The sequence below is a fragment of the Helicoverpa zea genome, chromosome 4 (genome assembly GCF_022581195.2).
Source record: "Helicoverpa zea isolate HzStark_Cry1AcR chromosome 4, ilHelZeax1.1, whole genome shotgun sequence".
Lineage (NCBI taxonomy): Eukaryota > Metazoa > Arthropoda > Insecta > Lepidoptera > Noctuidae > Helicoverpa > Helicoverpa zea.
Window position 1 is genome coordinate 7,051,428 of NC_061455.1, and position 20,381 is coordinate 7,071,808.

Sequence of the window (20,381 nt, forward strand, 5' to 3'; positions counted from 1 at the left end):
CTGGAAATTGATAGAATTGTTTCGTATAGCTAAATATTCTCACCTAAATAGTGGTACAGGATACCCTTGGGCCGGACATATCAATGCAAAATCCTGTTTTTGTCGAATCTCAAACCAGGCTAGTTTGGAACCGCTTGAAAACGAAGGGCTTTTGGAGCCAATTGGTTCTAAAACATGTGTAAGAAATACCTGAATAGAGGGGCTGGGAATCCCTGTGCTGGACAAAGTAACGCGAAGCCCTGTTCAACGTTCTTAACATACCACGCCATTTTGAAATCCGTAGAGAACGTAGGGGCTTTTAAACCGACTGGTTCTAAAAACAAATGCGACCTATTTTATTGTTGAGTTTAAACTCACCTAAATACAGGGACTGGAAACGCTTGTGCCAAACAAAGCAACGTAACGCTGGAATCCATCGCAAATTCCACAAACTCTATTGTTTTTGTAGGTACTTTTGGTGGAGCGCTATTAATTGGTTCTAGAAGAAAATAGATACAAAAAATCACTTAGGTTACCTGGATAAAGGTAGTGGAAAAGCTTGAGCGGGACACAGCAGCGTTACGCTGGCATTAATAATGGTACTGAAACCTCTAACACTATCCATGGTTGGGAACTTCGGAGGAACTCGTCCTACAGGCTCTGGACATAAACATGTTTGCTAAATAGTTATATTTATTAATTTTACCTGAATATTGGAACAGGGAAAGCTTGTGCGGGACAAAGTAATGTGACAGTGTTACTGAGAGAGACTTCCGTGATATCGATCATTTTTGTTGCTACTTTCGGAGCGGCGCTACCCATTGGCTCTAAGAACAAGTTACAAAGGAGATATTATATTTCATTTCTATTAAAATACCTGAAGGCTGGGGCAGGATAAGCTTGAGCGGGACACAAAAGCTTGAGTGACGCTATCACCTCCATTTGCATCGAATGCACGACTTTTGTCGCCTGTCGTGAATTTTGGTGGAACACGACCAACTGGCTCTACGATCAAATTAAATTAAAATTCTTTGTTTCTAATTCAACGGAATTTTACCTGAATATTGGAACCGGGAAAGCCTGTGCTGGACATAAAATTGTCAAGCTGGCGTTACATACAGCGCTGAAACTTCTTGAACTATCCATCGAAGGGAATTTTGGTGATACTCGCCCCACTGGCTCTAAAGAGATAAGATCAAGATAAATCAATGTACCTGAAAAATGGGGCTGGGAACGCTTGTGCCGGGCAGAGTATTGTCACACAAGAATTTGAGGAGAACGTAAAACTGCGTCCAGTTTCAGTCGATGGAAATTTCGGCGAGACTTTGCCCATCGGTTCTGTATAATTATAAGAACGGTAGACAATTTTAATGATTACCTAAATGCTGGAGCAGGGAATCCTTGTGCAGGGCAAAGTAAAGGTACTCCATCGCCCATGTTAGCAATAAATGTCCTACTAATGTCCCCGGTTGGAAATTTAGGCGATACTCTTCCCATAGGCTCTATGAAATTAACGATTGTATTATTTTATAAAATATAAACGTAGGACAAAATATAAATCAAGAATGGCTTACCTAAACATTGGGGCGGGGAATGCTTGAGCGGGACATAAAAGCGCTACGCTTTGATTGCTGTTATAGTTGAAAAGTCTACTTTTCTCTAAACTTGGAAATTTTGGTGAAACTTTTCCCATTGGTTCTGAAGCAAATTTAGAAATTGTACTGGGAAATAAAACGATAAGAATGCGAAAAATACCTGAAAATCGGGACTGGGAACGCCTGCGCAGGGCATTGTAGGGCAAACGAATCAGATTTCTTGACTCCAATCATTGTTCCCATTACGACAGATGCAAATTTTGGCGGAACACGTCCGACAGGCTCTGCAGACGCAGCGAAAAAGAAAGGTTTGAACTAAAATTACCTGAATAGAGGAATTGGGAATGCTTGAGCGGGACACTGCAAAGCGTAAGAATCGCCCTTTTTTACTTCAAACATGGTCCCAGTCAAAACGGACGCAAATTTTGGAGAAACACGTCCAACAGGTTCTAAAAATGATTATAATATTACTAGAATAGCAAAGCGCCATACCTGAATATAGGGACAGGGAATGCCTGAGCTGGACATTGCAATGTAAATGACGATCCCGACGAGGTTACGAACATCATGCCCACTTGTGTCGTAGACAACCTAGGTGGCACGCGCCCTATTGGCTCTGAGGAATTATGCAAAACGACGTTAATGTGGCTCTTACCGGAACATTGGTGCGGGGAAAGCCTGTGCTGGGCACAGTACAGAGAGGCTGGAGAGCTTGCTAAACTGGTAGCCACTTGTTGTCGACGCGCTAGGGAACTTGGGAGGTACCCGGCCCACCGGCTCTGTGCATGTTGGGAGAAGGCGAAATCACGAACAGAGGACACCAAGTAACTATCGGAAAAAGCCCTAAGCACCCCTACTGACCCCTAAGGATTGCAAAAATAACGCGAGTCAAGGCTCTGCAGGGTACCCTATCCCAACATTCAGGCAAGTTATAAAAAAATAAGAGCTAACGTAAAGACGCAAACTAAAATTTGCGTTTTTATACTAGCCTTATAATTATAATAATTAGTTTCTATATTCTATATACAATAAAAATAAACTATCAAAATAAAATATATCAAGTTACGATAAGAATATAATATAAATGTTTTTCTTATGTATTTATCATTATAAAGATTTGAATTATTGTTAAAATCAATTTAAATTAACTTTAATGGTCTCACTAAAATTCAACTATGTAATACTATAAAGGGTAGAATTATCAAAGAGATAACTTACAAAAAGTTGCAGTGTATAGCAAAAAATAGGCAGATTTTTACCTTTTTAATTATCAAAAAACATCATTCGTATACGTAATAATCTTCATACTAATGTGATATTTTTATATTCTCAGTAGATAACGTAATACATATATTTGGTTTACATATAAACCATTTATTAACTTGTTATTATTACAATTACTATTCACTGCAATATATCGCGCCATCAATTCATGATAAACGACCGTATTAAAAAAAATAAGATAAAGAGAAGAAAACAAAATAAAAATACATGACGTACTTTAATGTTCTCTAGGTTGGTATACTATATTATTGCAAATAAAACATGAATTGATGACACTCGTTAAAGTTAAATGCGAAGTGTAAATACAACATACCGGTAATGACGAGTCGTCCCTTAGTCGCAGAGAGTCGAGTTTCACCAGTTAGCCTGTGCTTTGTTCTACATTGATATGATTTGTATCCGTCTTCTGGTCCAACATCTCTAATATGTAATTCTCCAGATGGAAGCACTAAGTATTTTCCCTCTGTCAAAAAAAAAAAATTGTTTTATTCTGTCAACATTTAAAAACTAATAAAAGCCATTTAATGCAACGCAACTTAGGGCTGCGATTTACTTATAAATGTGATAGCATGCATTATACTAAGGAAGAGGGATGGAGGAAAAAGGTAAGCCGTGAGGCTCATGGAATCACGGGAACCCTTTTGAGGAACAATGCCCTAAACAATTATGCAATCCTAGTGATACGACCGGTAAGATTCAGACATATATTTCACTGATCTCCTGTCATATTAATACGATTTGAGGATGTTTTGAGGCCGATTATAGCCTGAAAAACCATTTACTGCGTACCGTCAAAGTTATTTGCCGACTCTAGTTTGATGTCTAGTTCCTCGTCGCCTTCGCTGATGATCCAAGAGATGACATTAACGTATTCTGACACAAAACTTGGTATGTGGCACTTTAAGATAGCGCTATTTCCTCTCAAAACGTATTCCTCCATCAGATTCACGGCGTATGCCTGAGATACAACTGAAACAATATTGTGAATCTGAGACGAGAAGACAATAATTTTATTTTGCTTGGAATATTATAGCCATATTAATATACTTTCAACAAGTTTTATTTACACTTTGGAAGAACGATGCCTGCCGACATTATTTTCTAAACTGGTATTAGGATATAGAATTAAGGGTACATAGGATTAAGGGGCAGAAAACTCTAGAATAGATTCCAATGTACCTAGGTCGGATGAAGCATTTATATTTATTTCTTGCTCTTTATCTCCTTCAGAAATTATCCAGGAACTAACTGATACGTATTCAGATACAAAACTCGGAATTTGACACTTTAAGATAGCAGCGTTGCCACGCAAAACGTATTCTTCCCAAAACTTCACATCATAGGCTTGAGACACGACTGAAATCGTTAAGACAAAGTTTATTGGGCTGAGCGAAATTGGTAAGTCCTAATTCAACTCTTTCTTCAGTATCATCGAAATGCTAAACACGCTGAAATGCCATTTTAAGGAGACCTACATCCAGTAGGTAACCAATGGGACAGGATAGAAAGGATTAAATGGATGAAGTGTTAAGGTGGGTTGATATTGTAGGCAGGCAGAGGCTGTGTTACCTAAATTAAATTCAGAATTTAAATTTATCTCCATTTCATCTCGATCCCCTTCGGAAATTATCCAGGAAGTAACCGTAACATACTCGGTGACGAAACTTGGAATATGGCATTTCAGTATAGCGGCATTTCCGCGTAACACATTCTCTTCCCATAGATTTACTGTATATGATTGTGAAACGACTGAAAAAGACAATAACAGCTAGGATCTGTGGTTGATATATTCTTGAGGGAATGGATGTAGAAGGAGTATGTGCCCGTTGATTTCTTTCATAATACCTAAGTTGAATGACTGATCTAGTTGGATTTCTAATTCATCAACTTCTCCTTCGGATATAATCCAAGATGATACTGTAACGTATTCTGTTACAAAACTTGGTATGTGACACTTAACAATCGCTGAATTTCCACGAAGGACATTTTCCTCCATCAAATTCACTGTGTACGCCTGGGATACAACTGAAATGGTTTTAAATAACTCATAATTGGTTGAAGAAAGTTTTGAAATAGGAGAGGAGAAAGGGATGGATAACGCAAAACCTATTTTTGAAGAAATACCCAAGTCATTAGATTCTGCTTTTATTTCCAATTCATCTGTTTCTCCTTCAGAGATAATCCAGGACGATACACTAACATATTCGGTCACGAAGGTCGAAATATGACATTTCAGAATAGCTGCGTTGCCACGTAATACGCTCTCCTCCATGAGGTTAACAGTATAAGCTTGCGTTACGACTGTAAATATGAATTGAAAGAATCTTCTCAGTTTCAAATAAATCCATTGATTGATCAAGGGACAAGGATAGGATATTCAGACAGAAGCAATCTCTATTTTAAATACCCTCTTTATCAAAAGTATTGTTTATCGTTATTTCAACCTCCTGTTCTCCTTCAGAAATTATCCAGCTAGCGACTGATACATATTCTGTCACGAAACTTGGAATCAGACATTTCACAATTGCAGAATTCCCCCGCAAAACGTTTTCTTCAACCAAGTGAACTGTATATGCTTGAGAGACGACTAAAACATGGAATAGAAAGAAACTCTACGTTATTAAATATTGGATATTTTCAGTAAAGAGAGCTTGTACAAATGGAGTAAGTAGATTGGACAGGATACAAAGGAGACAAGTGATTTCAATTTGGAATTTTAAGTACCGTAGTTTTCATTGACTGTGTATTCTCCTTCATCCGTATCGTGCCAAGATACAACTTGTACATGATCTGATACGAACGAGGGTATATGGCACTTGAAAACAGCAGCGTTGCCACGGATTACATATATATCGTAGACTTGCGATTCGTAGAATTGATTAACAGCTGAAATATTTTACAGACAAGAATATGTTTACATCTGTACCCATAAATTGCCTCTGACACGGGGATTCAGTGGAGTGCGGATAGGGACAATTGGGGCCGTGCGTAGCTCTCTATTACCGTAATTGCCCTCGGAGCGGTTGAACGAAAACCCAGAGAGAGATTCTTCGTCTGTCACCCAATCCATAACATAAACGTAATCGGCTACAAATGATGGAATCGTACACTTGATAATGACGGAATTGCCACGCAGAACATCTTCATCAATAACACGAGGTTCATATGACTGATGTACCACTGCGGAAGTTAATAACGTGCTGTACGTGTTTGCAGTATCTAAATATTGTATTTGATATTACTAAACCACATTAAACCGAAGGACAGGAAAACAGGATTTTAATACACAACGATCATCAACTACCGTTATTAAAACTAGAGTACTCCTCAGCAGATACTGTGTCATTGTCCATTATCCAGGCCACAACATGGACAAAGTCTGCTACAAACGAAGGCACGATGCATTTCAGAATTGCTGTATTGCCTCGCAAAATGAATTCATCGTTGACTCTAGCCTCATACGCTTGAAGCACAGCTGTGACAAACAAAAAGGAATGGGGAATGAGGATTACTCTCTTTCAGTACAAATTACCCTCGCTACTGCTGGGATAGTATGTGCCTCCTTCACTGTCCATCCACATTTCAACATATACAAAGTCAGATACAAAGCTTGGCACTTCGCATTTCATTATAGCTGCGTTGCCACGAATTACATACTCGTTGTCAGCTTCGGCTTCGAAAGGCTGTGACACCACTTAACCAAAAAATGTAATAGGTATTATTGAACGAAAAATATTGAGGAAGTAATTTGGATGGGAAAAGTGTTTCTGGAAAAATCTGTGGAGGAGTACCCTGTCCTGAGCTTGTATTGTTAACTGTGAGGATTTGTCCGTCATCCATAAGCCACGCTTCAATGTAAACGAAGTCACTAACAAAAGATGGAATCTTGCAGTGAACAATAGCAGCGTTCCCTCTAATCACGTACTCGTTTTCGGCTTCGGTCACGTAATACTGTGATACGACTGAAGAATAACAATTAGACACATAAGTTGGAACGGTTCGAGGTGTAAGGAATTGTTTTAGTACGGGAAGCAAGTATGATTTGTTTAAGAGGCCATTGTACCGAGGTCCCCTGAATGAGAAATCTCCGTTCCATTTTCATCAATCCATGCTTCCACCTTCACGAAATCAGCGACAAAGGAAGGAATGGAACACTTTAAAACAGCGGCATTTCCACGTATGACGTATTCTGTGAGAATCTCTGCTTCATAGAATTGATTCACAACTGAAAGGAGAAGTGTAAGGTTCATGACCAATACAAGCCTGAAGGAAACAGGAGGGAAATTATAGGGATATATTATAAAGTACTGTTGCATCTGAACTACCGATGTCATCGGTTGGTAAGTATTCGCCACCATCAGAGTTAACCCAAGCTTCCACTTTCACGAAATCGGCGACAAAGGAAGGAATGTTGCATTTAAGTACAGCAGTGTTTCCTCTGATTACATATTCTGAGACTACTTCGGCTTCATAATATTGTGTAACAACTGCAATAAATGCTTTGATTGTATTTTATTTGAAAGGATTTAGGAATTGGCATGGTGAACATGACAGGCTTTTGGGTACTAAAATATAATAGATTTGTAATACGATTAGCATGTGGTACCATCTCCTTCCTTATTATCTTCGTAAGTATAGGAATTGCCAGCCTCGTCGTGCCAAGAAATAACATTCACAAAATCGCCCACAAATGAAGGTATGGAACATTTAAGAATAGCAGAGTTTCCGCGAATCACGTATTCGTTATTTACTTCTGATTCATATTGCTGCTGTACCACTGTGGAAATGTATTGGTTGTATGTAGTTTAGGTATTTTCTTTTGGGTTAAAGGAATGAGGAAATTTGTATAGGGAAACGAAATTGTGAAGGAATAACCGTAGTTCTCGCCAGGAAGGAAGTCTTCATTATCATCAGTGTGCCAAGAGAGAACCTCAACAAAATCAGCTACGAAAGATGGGACCTGACACTTGAGCACGATACTGTTGCCAGTAATGACATACTCCTTATTGACGTCGGTGTCGTAATGCTGCGCAACCACTTGGGTATAACAGAATATATGCAAAACATTAATTAGTAAATGTCCATGTAGCAGTAGTACCTACATAGTTTTATGAAGTCATGAATATCATTTAAACAAATCTGTATTCATAAACAATAACCAATTAATCCCTGGAATAAAAAGTTATAATCACAGAAAACATCATTAATTTGCGAGAACACATGTAGCAGTAAATAATCAGAGGTATACGAGTCTATTCACGACTAAGCAGCTGAACACAAGCTACAAATTCTCACCAAGCGTAATATTAATCTTATAGTGCATTAGTAATGCAACAAAATAGTGCGACGAACTTCAATAACTACTAACTCGGTCTTATTTTCTTTTGATTATTTAATTGACCGTACTTGACCTCGTGTCACAAAGGGCAGCGCCCTGTGATGGTCAATAAAACTTTCATACATATTTAGTAGAGTAGTAGAGTATAATATATGAGGGTTTGACTACTACGGGTTAGAGGAACCCAACGTGTCTAATAAGTTCACAAGTCATGGTAACATTTTGAATGACTTGTAGAAAATAAGTAGGTGTGTTAAAAGCTCGTGAATAAACCCGTACAACATTGACATGTTAATAGATGAGACGCCTAATACGGCAGGGCCGGCAATGGACATCGCCAATAGCCTCATTAAGCATGAGTGTGAAACATTCAATGCATTACAAACGATTACTACCTCTATTGAATAACCACTTGAATTAATAATGTTTATTGTTTAGATACTGATTTAAATCCAGTAGTCCAATATACAAAGGCATTAACTTTCAAATTACATTATGAAATAGGGTGATAAGTCAACAAATAAAAGTGTTCGGTTATAAACAGAAACATAATCGTGTCGGTTGACATAGCCACAGCATATAAAATGTCATGTTAACCCATTAGACATTATTTATAAATCTGTCTTGGAGTTCTTTATGGCTGCTTCTTTAAGCCGCACGTGATATTATGAACTTGGTTTTGTTTTACACAATCTTGCTTCATGAGATATGGCTGTAACTTTGGAAGATCCGTTAGAAACTTAAAAATTCTGATGTTGAATACTTTGTAGCGTGTACTTATGTCACTTTCTAACGAACAAAGACTGAAAGAATGTGCCTCTTGGGGCCAGTAATTTTATGCAAATGGTGCTTACCGGCTCGTACGTTAACGTCACGGGAATGAATGGTGCCAACAGAGTTGCGAGCGAGACAAGCGTAAACTTGAGCGTGAACCTCTTGCCGGTAATCCTCGGCACGGAAAGGAGGGAACAACAGATTTCCGTTCGCTTGAACCTGAAGGAACACAACAATGTTACAAAGAATATTTACCAACACTGTTTTTTGTTTATCATGATCTTTTAATTTGAAAAAAAAAAAACAAAAACTTTTTTTGTATATGAAACCTGTTCAAAATTACGATTCGCTTTTGTTAAATAATTATGCAATGAGATACATATGCGGGCACTGTTTATAATAGTTGTCCTTGCCAAGTGGCTGTTGGCACTTTGGATGACGGATCTAGATAATATTTACAAATATTCAGTTTAATTCGGATCTATCGTACTTTTTGCTATGCAGAAGTTTTTGACATTTGTCGTACCTGTCGCAGTCCAGGGACGTCACCAACAGCAGTTCCATCAGATCGCACCCAGATGATGTCGGGAGTCGGGGATCCTCGGGCCGCACATTCGACAGTCGCTCCGGTCGTGTTGCTAAAGTCCACTCGGTTTGAAGGTTCCTTCATGAATATGGGTCCTATGGTCTCGTCCTCGCATAGCACTGACCCTGCAATAAACAGAATACAGTTGAAACTTCTGATGATCTTTAAGGCTTTTTTACTGGCTGATATTAAAACAATCGCACACGTTGAGGTTTGGAATAGTATAACACTGGAGCTACCTTTTTTTGGAATAGTATAACACTAGCGCTACCTTTTTTTTACACTTATCGAATTTTCTTCTAAAACCACAAACAACCACACATAGTTGGGAAAAAGTCTCGGAAGATGACGATAAGAAAGATATTTTACTTAAAATAATTTTACAATTTAGTATGTAACGTCAAGATATAAACAGAGGAATAAATTGGATATGGGAATAGATCGTCTGGAGTATGAAAATATCGCAAATTTCCTTCAGCAAGTAAGATTCACTATACAAAACGTCCTCGAAATAATTATTATTGTTCCGAAGTTTATTATGGCTACAAGACAATTCATAGTCAGCTTGTAAGCTGTAGTATGTTTTACTGATATGCCTACACATATTTTTATACCCATTAGTCATCATCAGATGGTCTTAACAAACGGAAATAACAATTCCATAAAAAAAAATAGAAAAAAAATTTTTGCTGCAGCCGTTTGCCATCAAAAGTATGAGTATGCAAAGTGCGATCCCCGCATACTAAAAAATTCTCGACCCAGTTTATAATGAAGCCTGGAAATATAATCCAGCACAAGTGACCGCGCTCTCATGCCACGTCTCGCTCCTCGTTTCACTAGATGAAGAGCATGAGAATGACACTCACTAAATGTTAATTAGTGACCCCATTAGGTCAACTTACTGTACGACAAATGGTGTACATACTGATATCCTGTGTAGTTAAAATACTTCAGTGACCAACGTATGCAAACGGTTTACGTCCACACGTGTGAAACGATATGCATTCTAGATTCTCATGTTTAAGCATCCTTATTACGTTCGACTCAATATAACTCTTCATACAATCTAGGAAAAGTTAGCAAAATCATCATTTTAAATTAAAATTTAATCCTTCAAACGAACCTGTACTATTTAAATTCAACCGTCAAAAATTCAATGCCCAATCCGAAGCATTCCCGATGGAAGACAAAAAATAGCAACAAAGCGAACAAAAAAGCGAGGGCGTGTTGCGCGCTTGCGACAGATGTGCGCTCGCGCACGCTCCTGATTGGCTGCGACCACGACAGATGTTCTTTACATTACAACCTGAATGCAGGATGCTGATTCAACTAAGATTTATCACAACACTTGTAACGATTTCTAGCCACTTTAAACACCAAAAACTTAATATGAATCTCCACTTTTGTAGATTTTTCAGTAAGTTACCGAGGTTGCTTAATTTTAGTTAACTCTCGGAAGAGGGCATTGTAAAAATCATGCTGTGTAAAACAAATATGGACGCAATTTGCTTTAATTTGCTTCTGTCGCGTAGTACTAGTAATATGTGGTAGGTACTCACAATTTATATAATTTGTACAATTAGCCAGACTACACCCACAACTATCTCAATGTATAATTTACTAGCTTCTGCCAACGTTGTCACCTGCGTCCCGTGGAAACTTCTGTACGAACCATGATAAAAAGTAGCGTTCCTCAATAAAAGGGCTTTTTACTTCTGAAAGATTTTTCTTCGGACCAGTAGTTTCTGAGATATGGGCGTTCAAACAAACGGACTCTTTGGCTTTGGCGAAAGTATTTCGATTTTTTTGGACATGAATTAATTGTTCACCCGCATCGTTTACCGCACGTTTTGGACATGTTTATATCTATTATCGATAATGCTTCCTGATAAAGTGATAAAACTGATTGAGGTTTAGATCAGTGTCAGTCAACACTTTCGTTTACGCATGCTATAAAAGCACTCAGAAGCACTTTTAGTTATCAAGCTTACCTTTATTAAAAAAAGATTTTTGTTTGGTACATGTAATTGAACTTTTACAAACAAGTGGTAGGTGACTGTACCTGCAAGGAAGCTTTGTGTTCAAGTTACAACAAGTATATAATATTTATGTTAAACACGTCATCACATCTAACACATGCAAATCATACCTGTCGTTAAGAGTTCAAGGTGAGGCGCATCAAGCTGACGACTTTAACGCATTCTTTTAATATTTATACAATGTTTAATTTTCTGTACGAGGTTATAGGAAGATACAGGCAGGTTTTGCTGCGATCAAGGCGAATGTGAACGGCGTGAAATCCTCATTACACTCAGTTGCACGAATACACCCAAAAAGATGCTGTAGATGAGTTTAATTTTTGAAATGCTCATATTTAATGCGTTGGTGTTTTACTATGAAGCATTCTGCTGATCTGCCGCTTTAATACTTTCTTGTGGAGTCATGTTTTCTCCACAATTTGTATCCTACACATGCATGAGCACACGTTATTGTACATTCCGAGGCTGTCGCAGCATGCGCTTGATTCGTATCCGAACTTGTCGGATAACAGGACAAAGAAAGCCTCAGGCTGAAATTAAGATAAGATTAAGATGCTGCATGACGTTCTACTATATCCGATATTGCATATTTTCATTGCACTTACGCCAGGATAACATTATCCCCCTTACTTATAAAATCTCTAATCACCTTCTAAGCAACATTTTAACTAATCACTACTTAAAGTCTTAAGTAGTGATTAAATGTTAGTTAAGACATGTTAAATGTTGCTTAAGCAGCGTTTATAAGTATGAATTTTATTAAACAGCCCTTAAGTATTACTTATTTTTAATTCACGTTTATAAGTAAGGCTGTTAATGTTTGTTTATCCCTATTTTTTGCGACAAGGCGATTTATACATATATCTCTCTTGTCATCTCTCTAAGATGCGTTTTAAAGAGCTACTACAGGTATTTAAGTATATCTAAAAGGGTGCCTATTTACTTTCTCTGTGTTATCACTTATCATGCTCTATTATCCGATGTAGAAGTCATGGTTAGTCTTATAATATCCATTATCTTTGGGGTCACCACGCGGTTTTAAAGGTCTGATAATTGTACCTATGCTAAGATATTTTATCACATTGAACTGACTGCCGTGGAATGCCTAATGTTATGAGTAATATGGTGAGATATCTGAATAACGACTGCGGAGAATTCCAACAGAGTTATACACCACGTCCATGAGGAGAATTCCAAAAACCAAACGGTATGTCTCGCGTCAACGCTCTTTGATTTGAATTCCTAATTTAGAAACTAATCAACCGTTCGCGTAGATACTAACGGCCTATATTACAAGTTAAAACACTTTTATTATGAAAATAGTCTCAATTACCATTCGATTGACTGACAATTATCGCCATGAACATTCGATTAGCTAAGTTGGTACCTTTTTACCAATAAAAGGTAGCGTGTCCAACGTTTTTATTGAACTTAATGGATGTTGGATATGGTATAATAATTGATATACCAACAGAATACCTCTTTATATATAATACGGCATCAAGTGCACAATAAAATAACATTTGTAAACAGTAAAAATTTTACGCTCTTACCGAATATAATGCTTTATAAATCTATTTGTGGCCGTTGACCCGGTGAAATTCTTGGTAGTCGGCAGCTACCGTATTTATACTATGCTCATCTATCCTTATCGTTTGTTCCTCAACGTCTTGCAACACTACACTACTCTCGCCGTTATAAAGCGCAGTTGAGCTCCAAATTATGTGCTTCTTAACGCGTTAAATTATAACCAGCTGACTGAGCCCGCAGTTTCACATGCGCCAACTTCTCATAACCGAATAAAATATAACTTATAATAGTAATGTGGTTTTAATACTCACAAATAACTTACTCAGCTTTCTATTATTTTAAGAATTCAAAATGGGATAGTAGATTATTTATATTATCCTAGGAAGAATTGCTCTTCCAGACTGTTACAGTGCTAGACTAAATACGTTTTCGACGAATAGGTCAGTCTATTATGGTACTACTTATTGCGGCATATCTACGCTGCTAGTCATTGTACAAGATCACAATGTAAGTACATCGTCCGTTGTCACTTTGTTAGTATAGTTGCATACTCAGTTGCATAAGAACATAGATAATAAGGTTTAAAGTATGTCTGGAATGTTTGGTCTACTAGTTAAACAATAAATTAATGAGGGTTCAAAAAAAGTTCGTTAACACTTTAAGCACATAGGTATGTTTGATATAACGCATTACTTGGAAACATGTTGTTATAATTTCCACTATTAGCTGTACCTACATAGAATTTGAATAAGAATATAATATTTATTAATAGAATATATGTACCTATGCAATAAAGAATTGTATCCAAATGAGAGTCTCGTTAGCATGTTTAAAAAGAAACAAGTATTTTAATTACGAGCACACTTTAAGCGTTTGTTTAGTAGTTCATTAACACGTGCTAGCTGTTTGTTGATAAACAGTAGGGCTTCATATCGGAATTGATGTGGTACGGTATGTAGTCAGTATCAGTTGAAGTTTGATTTTTTATCAGAATCCACCCAATCAATGACTAGGACAGCGGCTGGCATACGCGTTCACGATAGAAAAAACACACGCATTATTAGAGTGATTTCTTACGGCATTTCCGCTGAGCTCATTGCGATTTCCGACTTTTCTATATAAAAATAACAAAGTATCTTTGTGGAATATTAATTCTTTTAATAAAATATTCTCAATTTTACTTATAGGTAAGTAGCTAAAATAAATGGATTCACAGTGATTGATTTCTGGTTGCTTCTATTGCTCATACACGAACAAGTACTAGTTGATGTTGGTACTCTAAGGCTTTAACCACTTCAATTAAGATCGTTGACATTGTTTGCGAATGCGGTTAATGAATGAGTAACTAAAAATAAATTAATATAGCTCATGGTTGCGTGTTAATCATTCATATTATAGTCTCTGTGGTCCATGGGCACAATTTAATACAGCAGACCATGTTATGTTAAAGAATGTATAGTGTAAATAAGGGACACGCAAGAATAAACTACTGAATGGTAAAAATAATAAACTTTTAGAGCTTCTGTTTACGTTATGTTTACACTGACCCGAAATACATGGCAGCAATGTACCAAAATAGTAAAAAAACAAACGAACGACGCTCTATTCTCTGAATTTTTTTTAATTTCACTTATTTTGATCTGGTTTTTTGGATTTGTCTTACGCGGCATTCAATTTTGTAATATTTATGACATTTGACCAGAACTTAAAGCATTCTTCGATTTCTAGCTTTAACATATGCATTCAGTTCGGATATACCAGACTTAATGCATGATATACCAGATAAAAACTATTCTAACTGTAGAGATTCAGAGATTGGGATTTTTAATCTGCCTAAAAAGCTACATGTTCGTGTTTTGATGATACTTTTATCCCTATATCCGGAAATCCTGAAACGAATATCATTGTTATCTGCTTTAAAAGCTGTAGGCACTTTAAAAAATATGTTGTTTAACATACATATACTCTGAGGGTAAGTTCCAATACGTATTGCTTAGACACGGCTATTAGCGTAGTATTCTGTAATCTGTGCTATTAGTCACTCGGTTCTCAAGTTTTTCTAACGCAATTGAATCATCCTATGTTTCGTCGACACTTGTGACTGGTTTCCTTTCTTCTACTTATAAAGTTTTTATATACCTACTAATATTATAAAGATGTTTTCTTTGTTTGTGCCTAAAAACTCTGAAACTATTGAACCAATTTGAAAAATTATTTCGCGGTTGGGAAGCTTCAATTTTCCCGGGTGACGCAGGTTATACTTTATCTGGGTACGGGACGCGGGTGGAACAGCTATTATAGTACAAATTAATTTGATAACCGACTTCAAAAAAGGAGGACATCCTCAATTAGTCGGGAACTTTAACCCAAAATGACAGTAGACTACTACAGTCCCAGCCAGGGAATGTTTGTTTTGAGACCATGATTTCGTTGTGTAAAGTGGTGACTAGTACACATTAGATTATATTAATGGTACCTTAATAAAAGTCAGATAATATAGTTACTATACATTAGAACTAGTGTCTGTCTGGCAGTAGAAGCTATCGTTGTATCGGAGTCAGGGTCATGACCTTCCCGCGTTGAAAGGCCAATGTTCTGCTGTGTTTGTGCAAAATCTAGCATTTTAACCGAACCTGGCGTCCTCGCCTACGCCATGCGCCACTCTACTTGCCTGTACGTCTAGTTCGAATAGGCTATGCAATACTGACAGCTGCACATAGGGGTATTTTGCACTTTTAGCCGGGCGAAACTAGTAAAAACAAACTTTCACATAAAAGAAAAAAAATCTACTTGTTAGCCAGCCAGGTAACTACTGAACAAAATCTGAGCTTTTTTGGACTCCTACCCACACGCCAGCTACCCACAAATCTGTCAGATCTTGATCGTTGTCACATGCACTCACGTCAGTTACTGACTACATTAAAAACGTGCCGTGTTTGATACCTCAGAGTTTTTTATTGTGAGTTAGATAACCAAAACTACTATGGATTATCATAATACAGGTAAGAACAGTTTTATTTGTTATGATTTACTAATGTTTACGAGTATTTTTAAGATTCAAAATCAATTTTTGAAGTTCAACAGTTTTTAACGTTTTTTTGTATGAATTCTACTATTCTCAGGGATTAAAGTTATCCTTCCGAGTGTTTCCGGGTAACGATTTCTGTTGTAACGTATTACAAAATCTGTCAGGTGATAGATATTACACACATTGGGTGCTACTTTTTGCTACTTTGCTTGAAAATAATGGTTAATGGTTTTTAGCTAACATCAGCAGAAAAGTCTAAGTTTTGTCGAAAGTAGAAAAAAGTAGCACCCAATGTGTATAATATCTATCACCTGACAGTTTTTTTAATACGTTACAACAGAAATCGTTACCCGGAAACACTCGGAAGGATAACTTTAATCCCTGAGAATAGTAGAATTCATACAAAAAAACGTTAAAAACTGTTGAACTTCAAAAATTGATTTTGAATCTTAAAAATACTCGTAAACATTAGTAAATCATAACAAATAAAACTGTTCTTACCTGTATTATGATAATCCATAGTAGTTTTGGTTATCTAACTCACAATAAAAAAACTCTGAGGTATCAAACACGGCACGTTTTTAATGTAGTCAGTAACTGACGTGAGTGCATGTGACAACGATCAAGTTCTGACAGATTTGTGGGTAGCTGGCGTGTGGGTAGGAGTCCAAAAAAGCTCAGATTTCGTTCAGTAGTTACCTGGCTGGCTATCAAGTAGATTTTTTTTCTTTTATGTGAAAGTTTGTTTTTACTAGTTTCGCCCGGCTAAAAATGCAAAATACCCCTATGTGAGCTGTTCAATTCACCTACACTGCCTAAAACAATTTAGTTTTTCACATCTTAAAAAAAAATCTAAACATTGAGATGAAGGGTTGAAATGTTAGGGATGGAAATAGGTCATAGTTAAGTTCTTGAGATACACCACCTAGACAGAGGCACATAGGTGTCTTTTTATCCGGAAGTAAGGCATATTTTCATCGGAATGCAATTGCAATTGGTTAAGCAGACCTATGTCTAATACATTGAATGTTCACACAGACGGATAGAGATATTGCGAAATAGGGAAAACGCTATTTTGCTGGCGTGACTTTATTACCTAGATCATCCTATTTATACTCTACGAGAATAATACTTACTACTAAATCATTGCTGGTAGTCGTAATCAATTACAGAGAAAAAAATGCGTCGCTCTTAGCTGCAAGTAGTTAGAATACCTACCTACCTATAAAATGAATCATGATGATGATGTCTGAGTCTGCAGCTGCTACGAGGTACGTTAGTAAATATATATTTATTATAAACTCAAAAAACATTTACTCTTGCTTCTACAACCTATTCAGGTATTTTTTATACAAATCGGGGAAAATTATCATTTTTTTTATTTGTGTAGATAGGTAGATAAAAATATTTTCGATTACTATTCTTAATGGATATTCTAATCGGAGTAATTTGATAGTAGATACTTATCTACTTAGATAAAGTAGTTGTCTGATATAACAGAAATCTTAATAATTAAGATTTCTAAATGACAAATATCTATATCAAGCATAGAATATTCGTCTATAGAGGGCTCCCGATGCATTTAGAGATGAGCACCGCATGCAGTGCAGCCCTCACCCACGTCACCACGTGGTTGCAGATAAATCGGGCGTAAATCAAAAAATGTACGTGAGTCTTTGACTTGACTTTGAGCTTCCAATCGTCCCCCGTCTTACATGAAGTTCAATATTCTTATAGCCGCAACGGCATACGCGGATTAACATAGTATAGTAATGAAGATACGGTTAAAACGTAAAGCGTAGAATTCACAACAGATGTGTAAATGGCGTTTAGGCACACGATTTTGGCGAGTAGTCGTAAACAGAGTTTGAATAGGTTCGTTGCCCGGCCGCTGTATCGACCCGTGACGTCACGAACGGCGGCGTGCTTCCAGTCGTGTGGGGTGGATGGTACCCCAGTGATCGTGACGTGCGGTTTACGCTAACTGCGTAGATGGTCACGAGCTTTGTTATTAACTTTTAAAGCACTTAAAGATAAATAAAAAATATGAACCTTTTCCAAACCTCAAAACGCTAAAAATTTTTTTAGTTTCGGTTTTGAAAAAAGTGTTGGTTCTCTTTCGATAATAAATTGAAATATTTTTAAACTTACCTATAGTGGCCAGTGCCACGAGGGCAGCTAATCCAATAAACGGCATTTTATCGCACTTCGACACTGCACAGATCACTTTGGTTTTCTTACACAACTTAGAATTAAAATTCCACTGTTTAAAAAAAAACTAAAAAGATCGTTGTGCCGCTATGCGGCTGGGCTCCGCCCGAATCTGAAACAAGACGAAATACTGTTAAAATTGAGATCTAAGTGGATCCATAGCATGTACTTAATTTTAGGAAATTATAGAAAATGGGCAAGAAATAAAGTGCCACAGCAGCTACAGGTATCATAATGGCCAATTCAGTCCAATTACATTTTTATTCGTTTTGAAAGCTTTTATATAAGTAACAGTTTTTTTTAAATGATTCTTTGCCTAATCGTACTAATGTAAAAAGTTTCGCCCAAGAGAACATATTCCTGAATATAAATTACTTGGCTGTTTAAATGTGTAGTTTCGCCCTAACAACTTTTGTTTAAGTAGGTATATGAATTAGCATTGCACACGTGAACACCTGTGTTTCTTTAATTTCCGTATATACAAAACCAATCGAATCAGGAATCCTCAGGAAGCCCGAATCGAATGCCATTTGAAAAAAGCTTTATAGAAAACTTCAATTGTGAGCAGTGCCTCTGCCTCATTGAATACGGCATGTGAACATATTTAGATAAGCTTAATTTAACGTAATATATTACGGAAGGACCGGCGTGAAAACAATGGCAGTGTACTCTATACAGGGTGTTCGTTAGTCCAAGTACGGAAATACAATCTGCGGTGACTCAAGCGAGATTATTGGCATGTCAAGGTTAGTGAGACAACTTTGTATGTGCCTCCTCTCTTATACTATATTTTCTTACTTTGAAACTGTAGATACAAACAAACAACAACATATCGAAACATTGCATCATATTAAAAGGATACCTATCTATGCATTGAAGCGTTTAGCAATTTTCAGTCATGCTCTTTGCAATGAAAAATATTATTTATAAACTTGCATTTCGTGTTGAATATAACGCTAATCTACATCTGTTTTAACCTAATTATTTTGTAATCTACTAACAAATGAAAAATCTACCAAGTTTCATAATGCTTGGGGGGCAAAAACGGGGCGGAACTACGGTCAGTCACGCAAGGATAAACCAATTTGGTGTAATGTGTAAATGTACGCGTTTACACACTCCACTGTGTTTACTTAATGCATTTTTGTCGTTTTGTACTTAAACAATTCTAGAAACAGGAAAAAGAACAATCAATATTAGCATGAACATTTTTTTTGGGGAGCTTTTGTCCGCTGCAGTGAGTTCAAGGGCGTTCAACCCTATTTCTGGCTTGTATATTGTTTGCTATCCCTCTCCTCTAATTTATTTAAAAGGGAGGTGTAAGCTGAGGGATTAAGAGCATTAACAGATGGACGTTATTACTTTAGTTCCTGTCCGAACAGACAAACTTTTGCTCTACCTAAGGTTTGTATTAGCGAACCATTATAATTTTAAATTATTTGAAGTTTTAACCATAACGGGCAGTAGCCTACTTCATCTCATAATTGTATTACATTTTCCATTTATAACCCAGACTTGTCTTGGGACAAGTTTTTGCAGTTAGCATACATAATAATGTAGTAAATCAAGAACAAGATGTTTATAGACTAGCTACATCAACTATGTTTTACTGTAGTTGGTACTATTTAGTATTCTGTGGCTATACTTACTGTAAGAGTCGCGAAATATGCTTGTTTCTTGTTGTACATATTTCGACTAATTCTCTTACATCAAGCACTTGAGTAATGTCGGTGACATCATCGCGCCAATTTGTAAACTAACCCAATCACTAGAAGCCCAGAATCTAGATCACCAACCATATGAAAATGTATGCGGCGGTTGAACTCGAGACAAACTTTATCAATAAGTTGTTAATAAGTAGATAAGTATTTATTTATTTTAATTCTCCTTTAATTAAATGTACAAATCACCTTTCTACAAGTTCTAGGATCATAATGCAACGTACTTAGGTATTGCATAGCTTAGTACTATTATTGGCTAGACGATCATTCATGCTATGCAAATCGATTTTAATTAG

General features: G+C 36.8%; 1 protein-coding gene across 46 annotated transcripts in view; it reads right to left on the bottom strand.

The window, feature by feature from the left end:
* Window positions 1-20,381, bottom strand: part of LOC124629852 (Down syndrome cell adhesion molecule-like protein Dscam2) — a 58,038-nt gene that overhangs the window by 34,800 nt on the left and 2,857 nt on the right. For 13 of the 46 annotated variants that reach the window (XM_047163503.1, XM_047163491.1, XM_047163468.1 and 10 more), the window contains exons 2-6: window positions 18,305-18,476; window positions 9,497-9,681; window positions 9,051-9,189; window positions 3,648-3,827; window positions 3,172-3,321 (exon numbers count right to left, since the gene is read on the bottom strand). In XM_047163503.1, the coding sequence (XP_047019459.1) occupies window positions 3,172-3,321; window positions 3,648-3,827; window positions 9,051-9,189; window positions 9,497-9,681; window positions 18,305-18,350 (700 nt within the window). In that variant the 5' untranslated portion in view covers window positions 18,351-18,476. Of the gene's footprint in view, window positions 1-43; window positions 168-357; window positions 479-685; window positions 807-1,193; window positions 1,318-1,553; window positions 1,678-1,734; window positions 1,859-2,066; window positions 2,191-2,229; window positions 2,354-3,171; window positions 3,322-3,647; window positions 3,828-6,649; window positions 6,821-6,921; window positions 7,084-7,183; window positions 7,346-7,464; window positions 7,636-7,733; window positions 7,896-9,050; window positions 9,190-9,496; window positions 9,682-18,304; window positions 18,477-20,381 lie in introns of all 46 variants that reach the window. The other 33 variants (XM_047163502.1, XM_047163474.1, XM_047163483.1 and 30 more) reach the window with 22 other exon arrangements.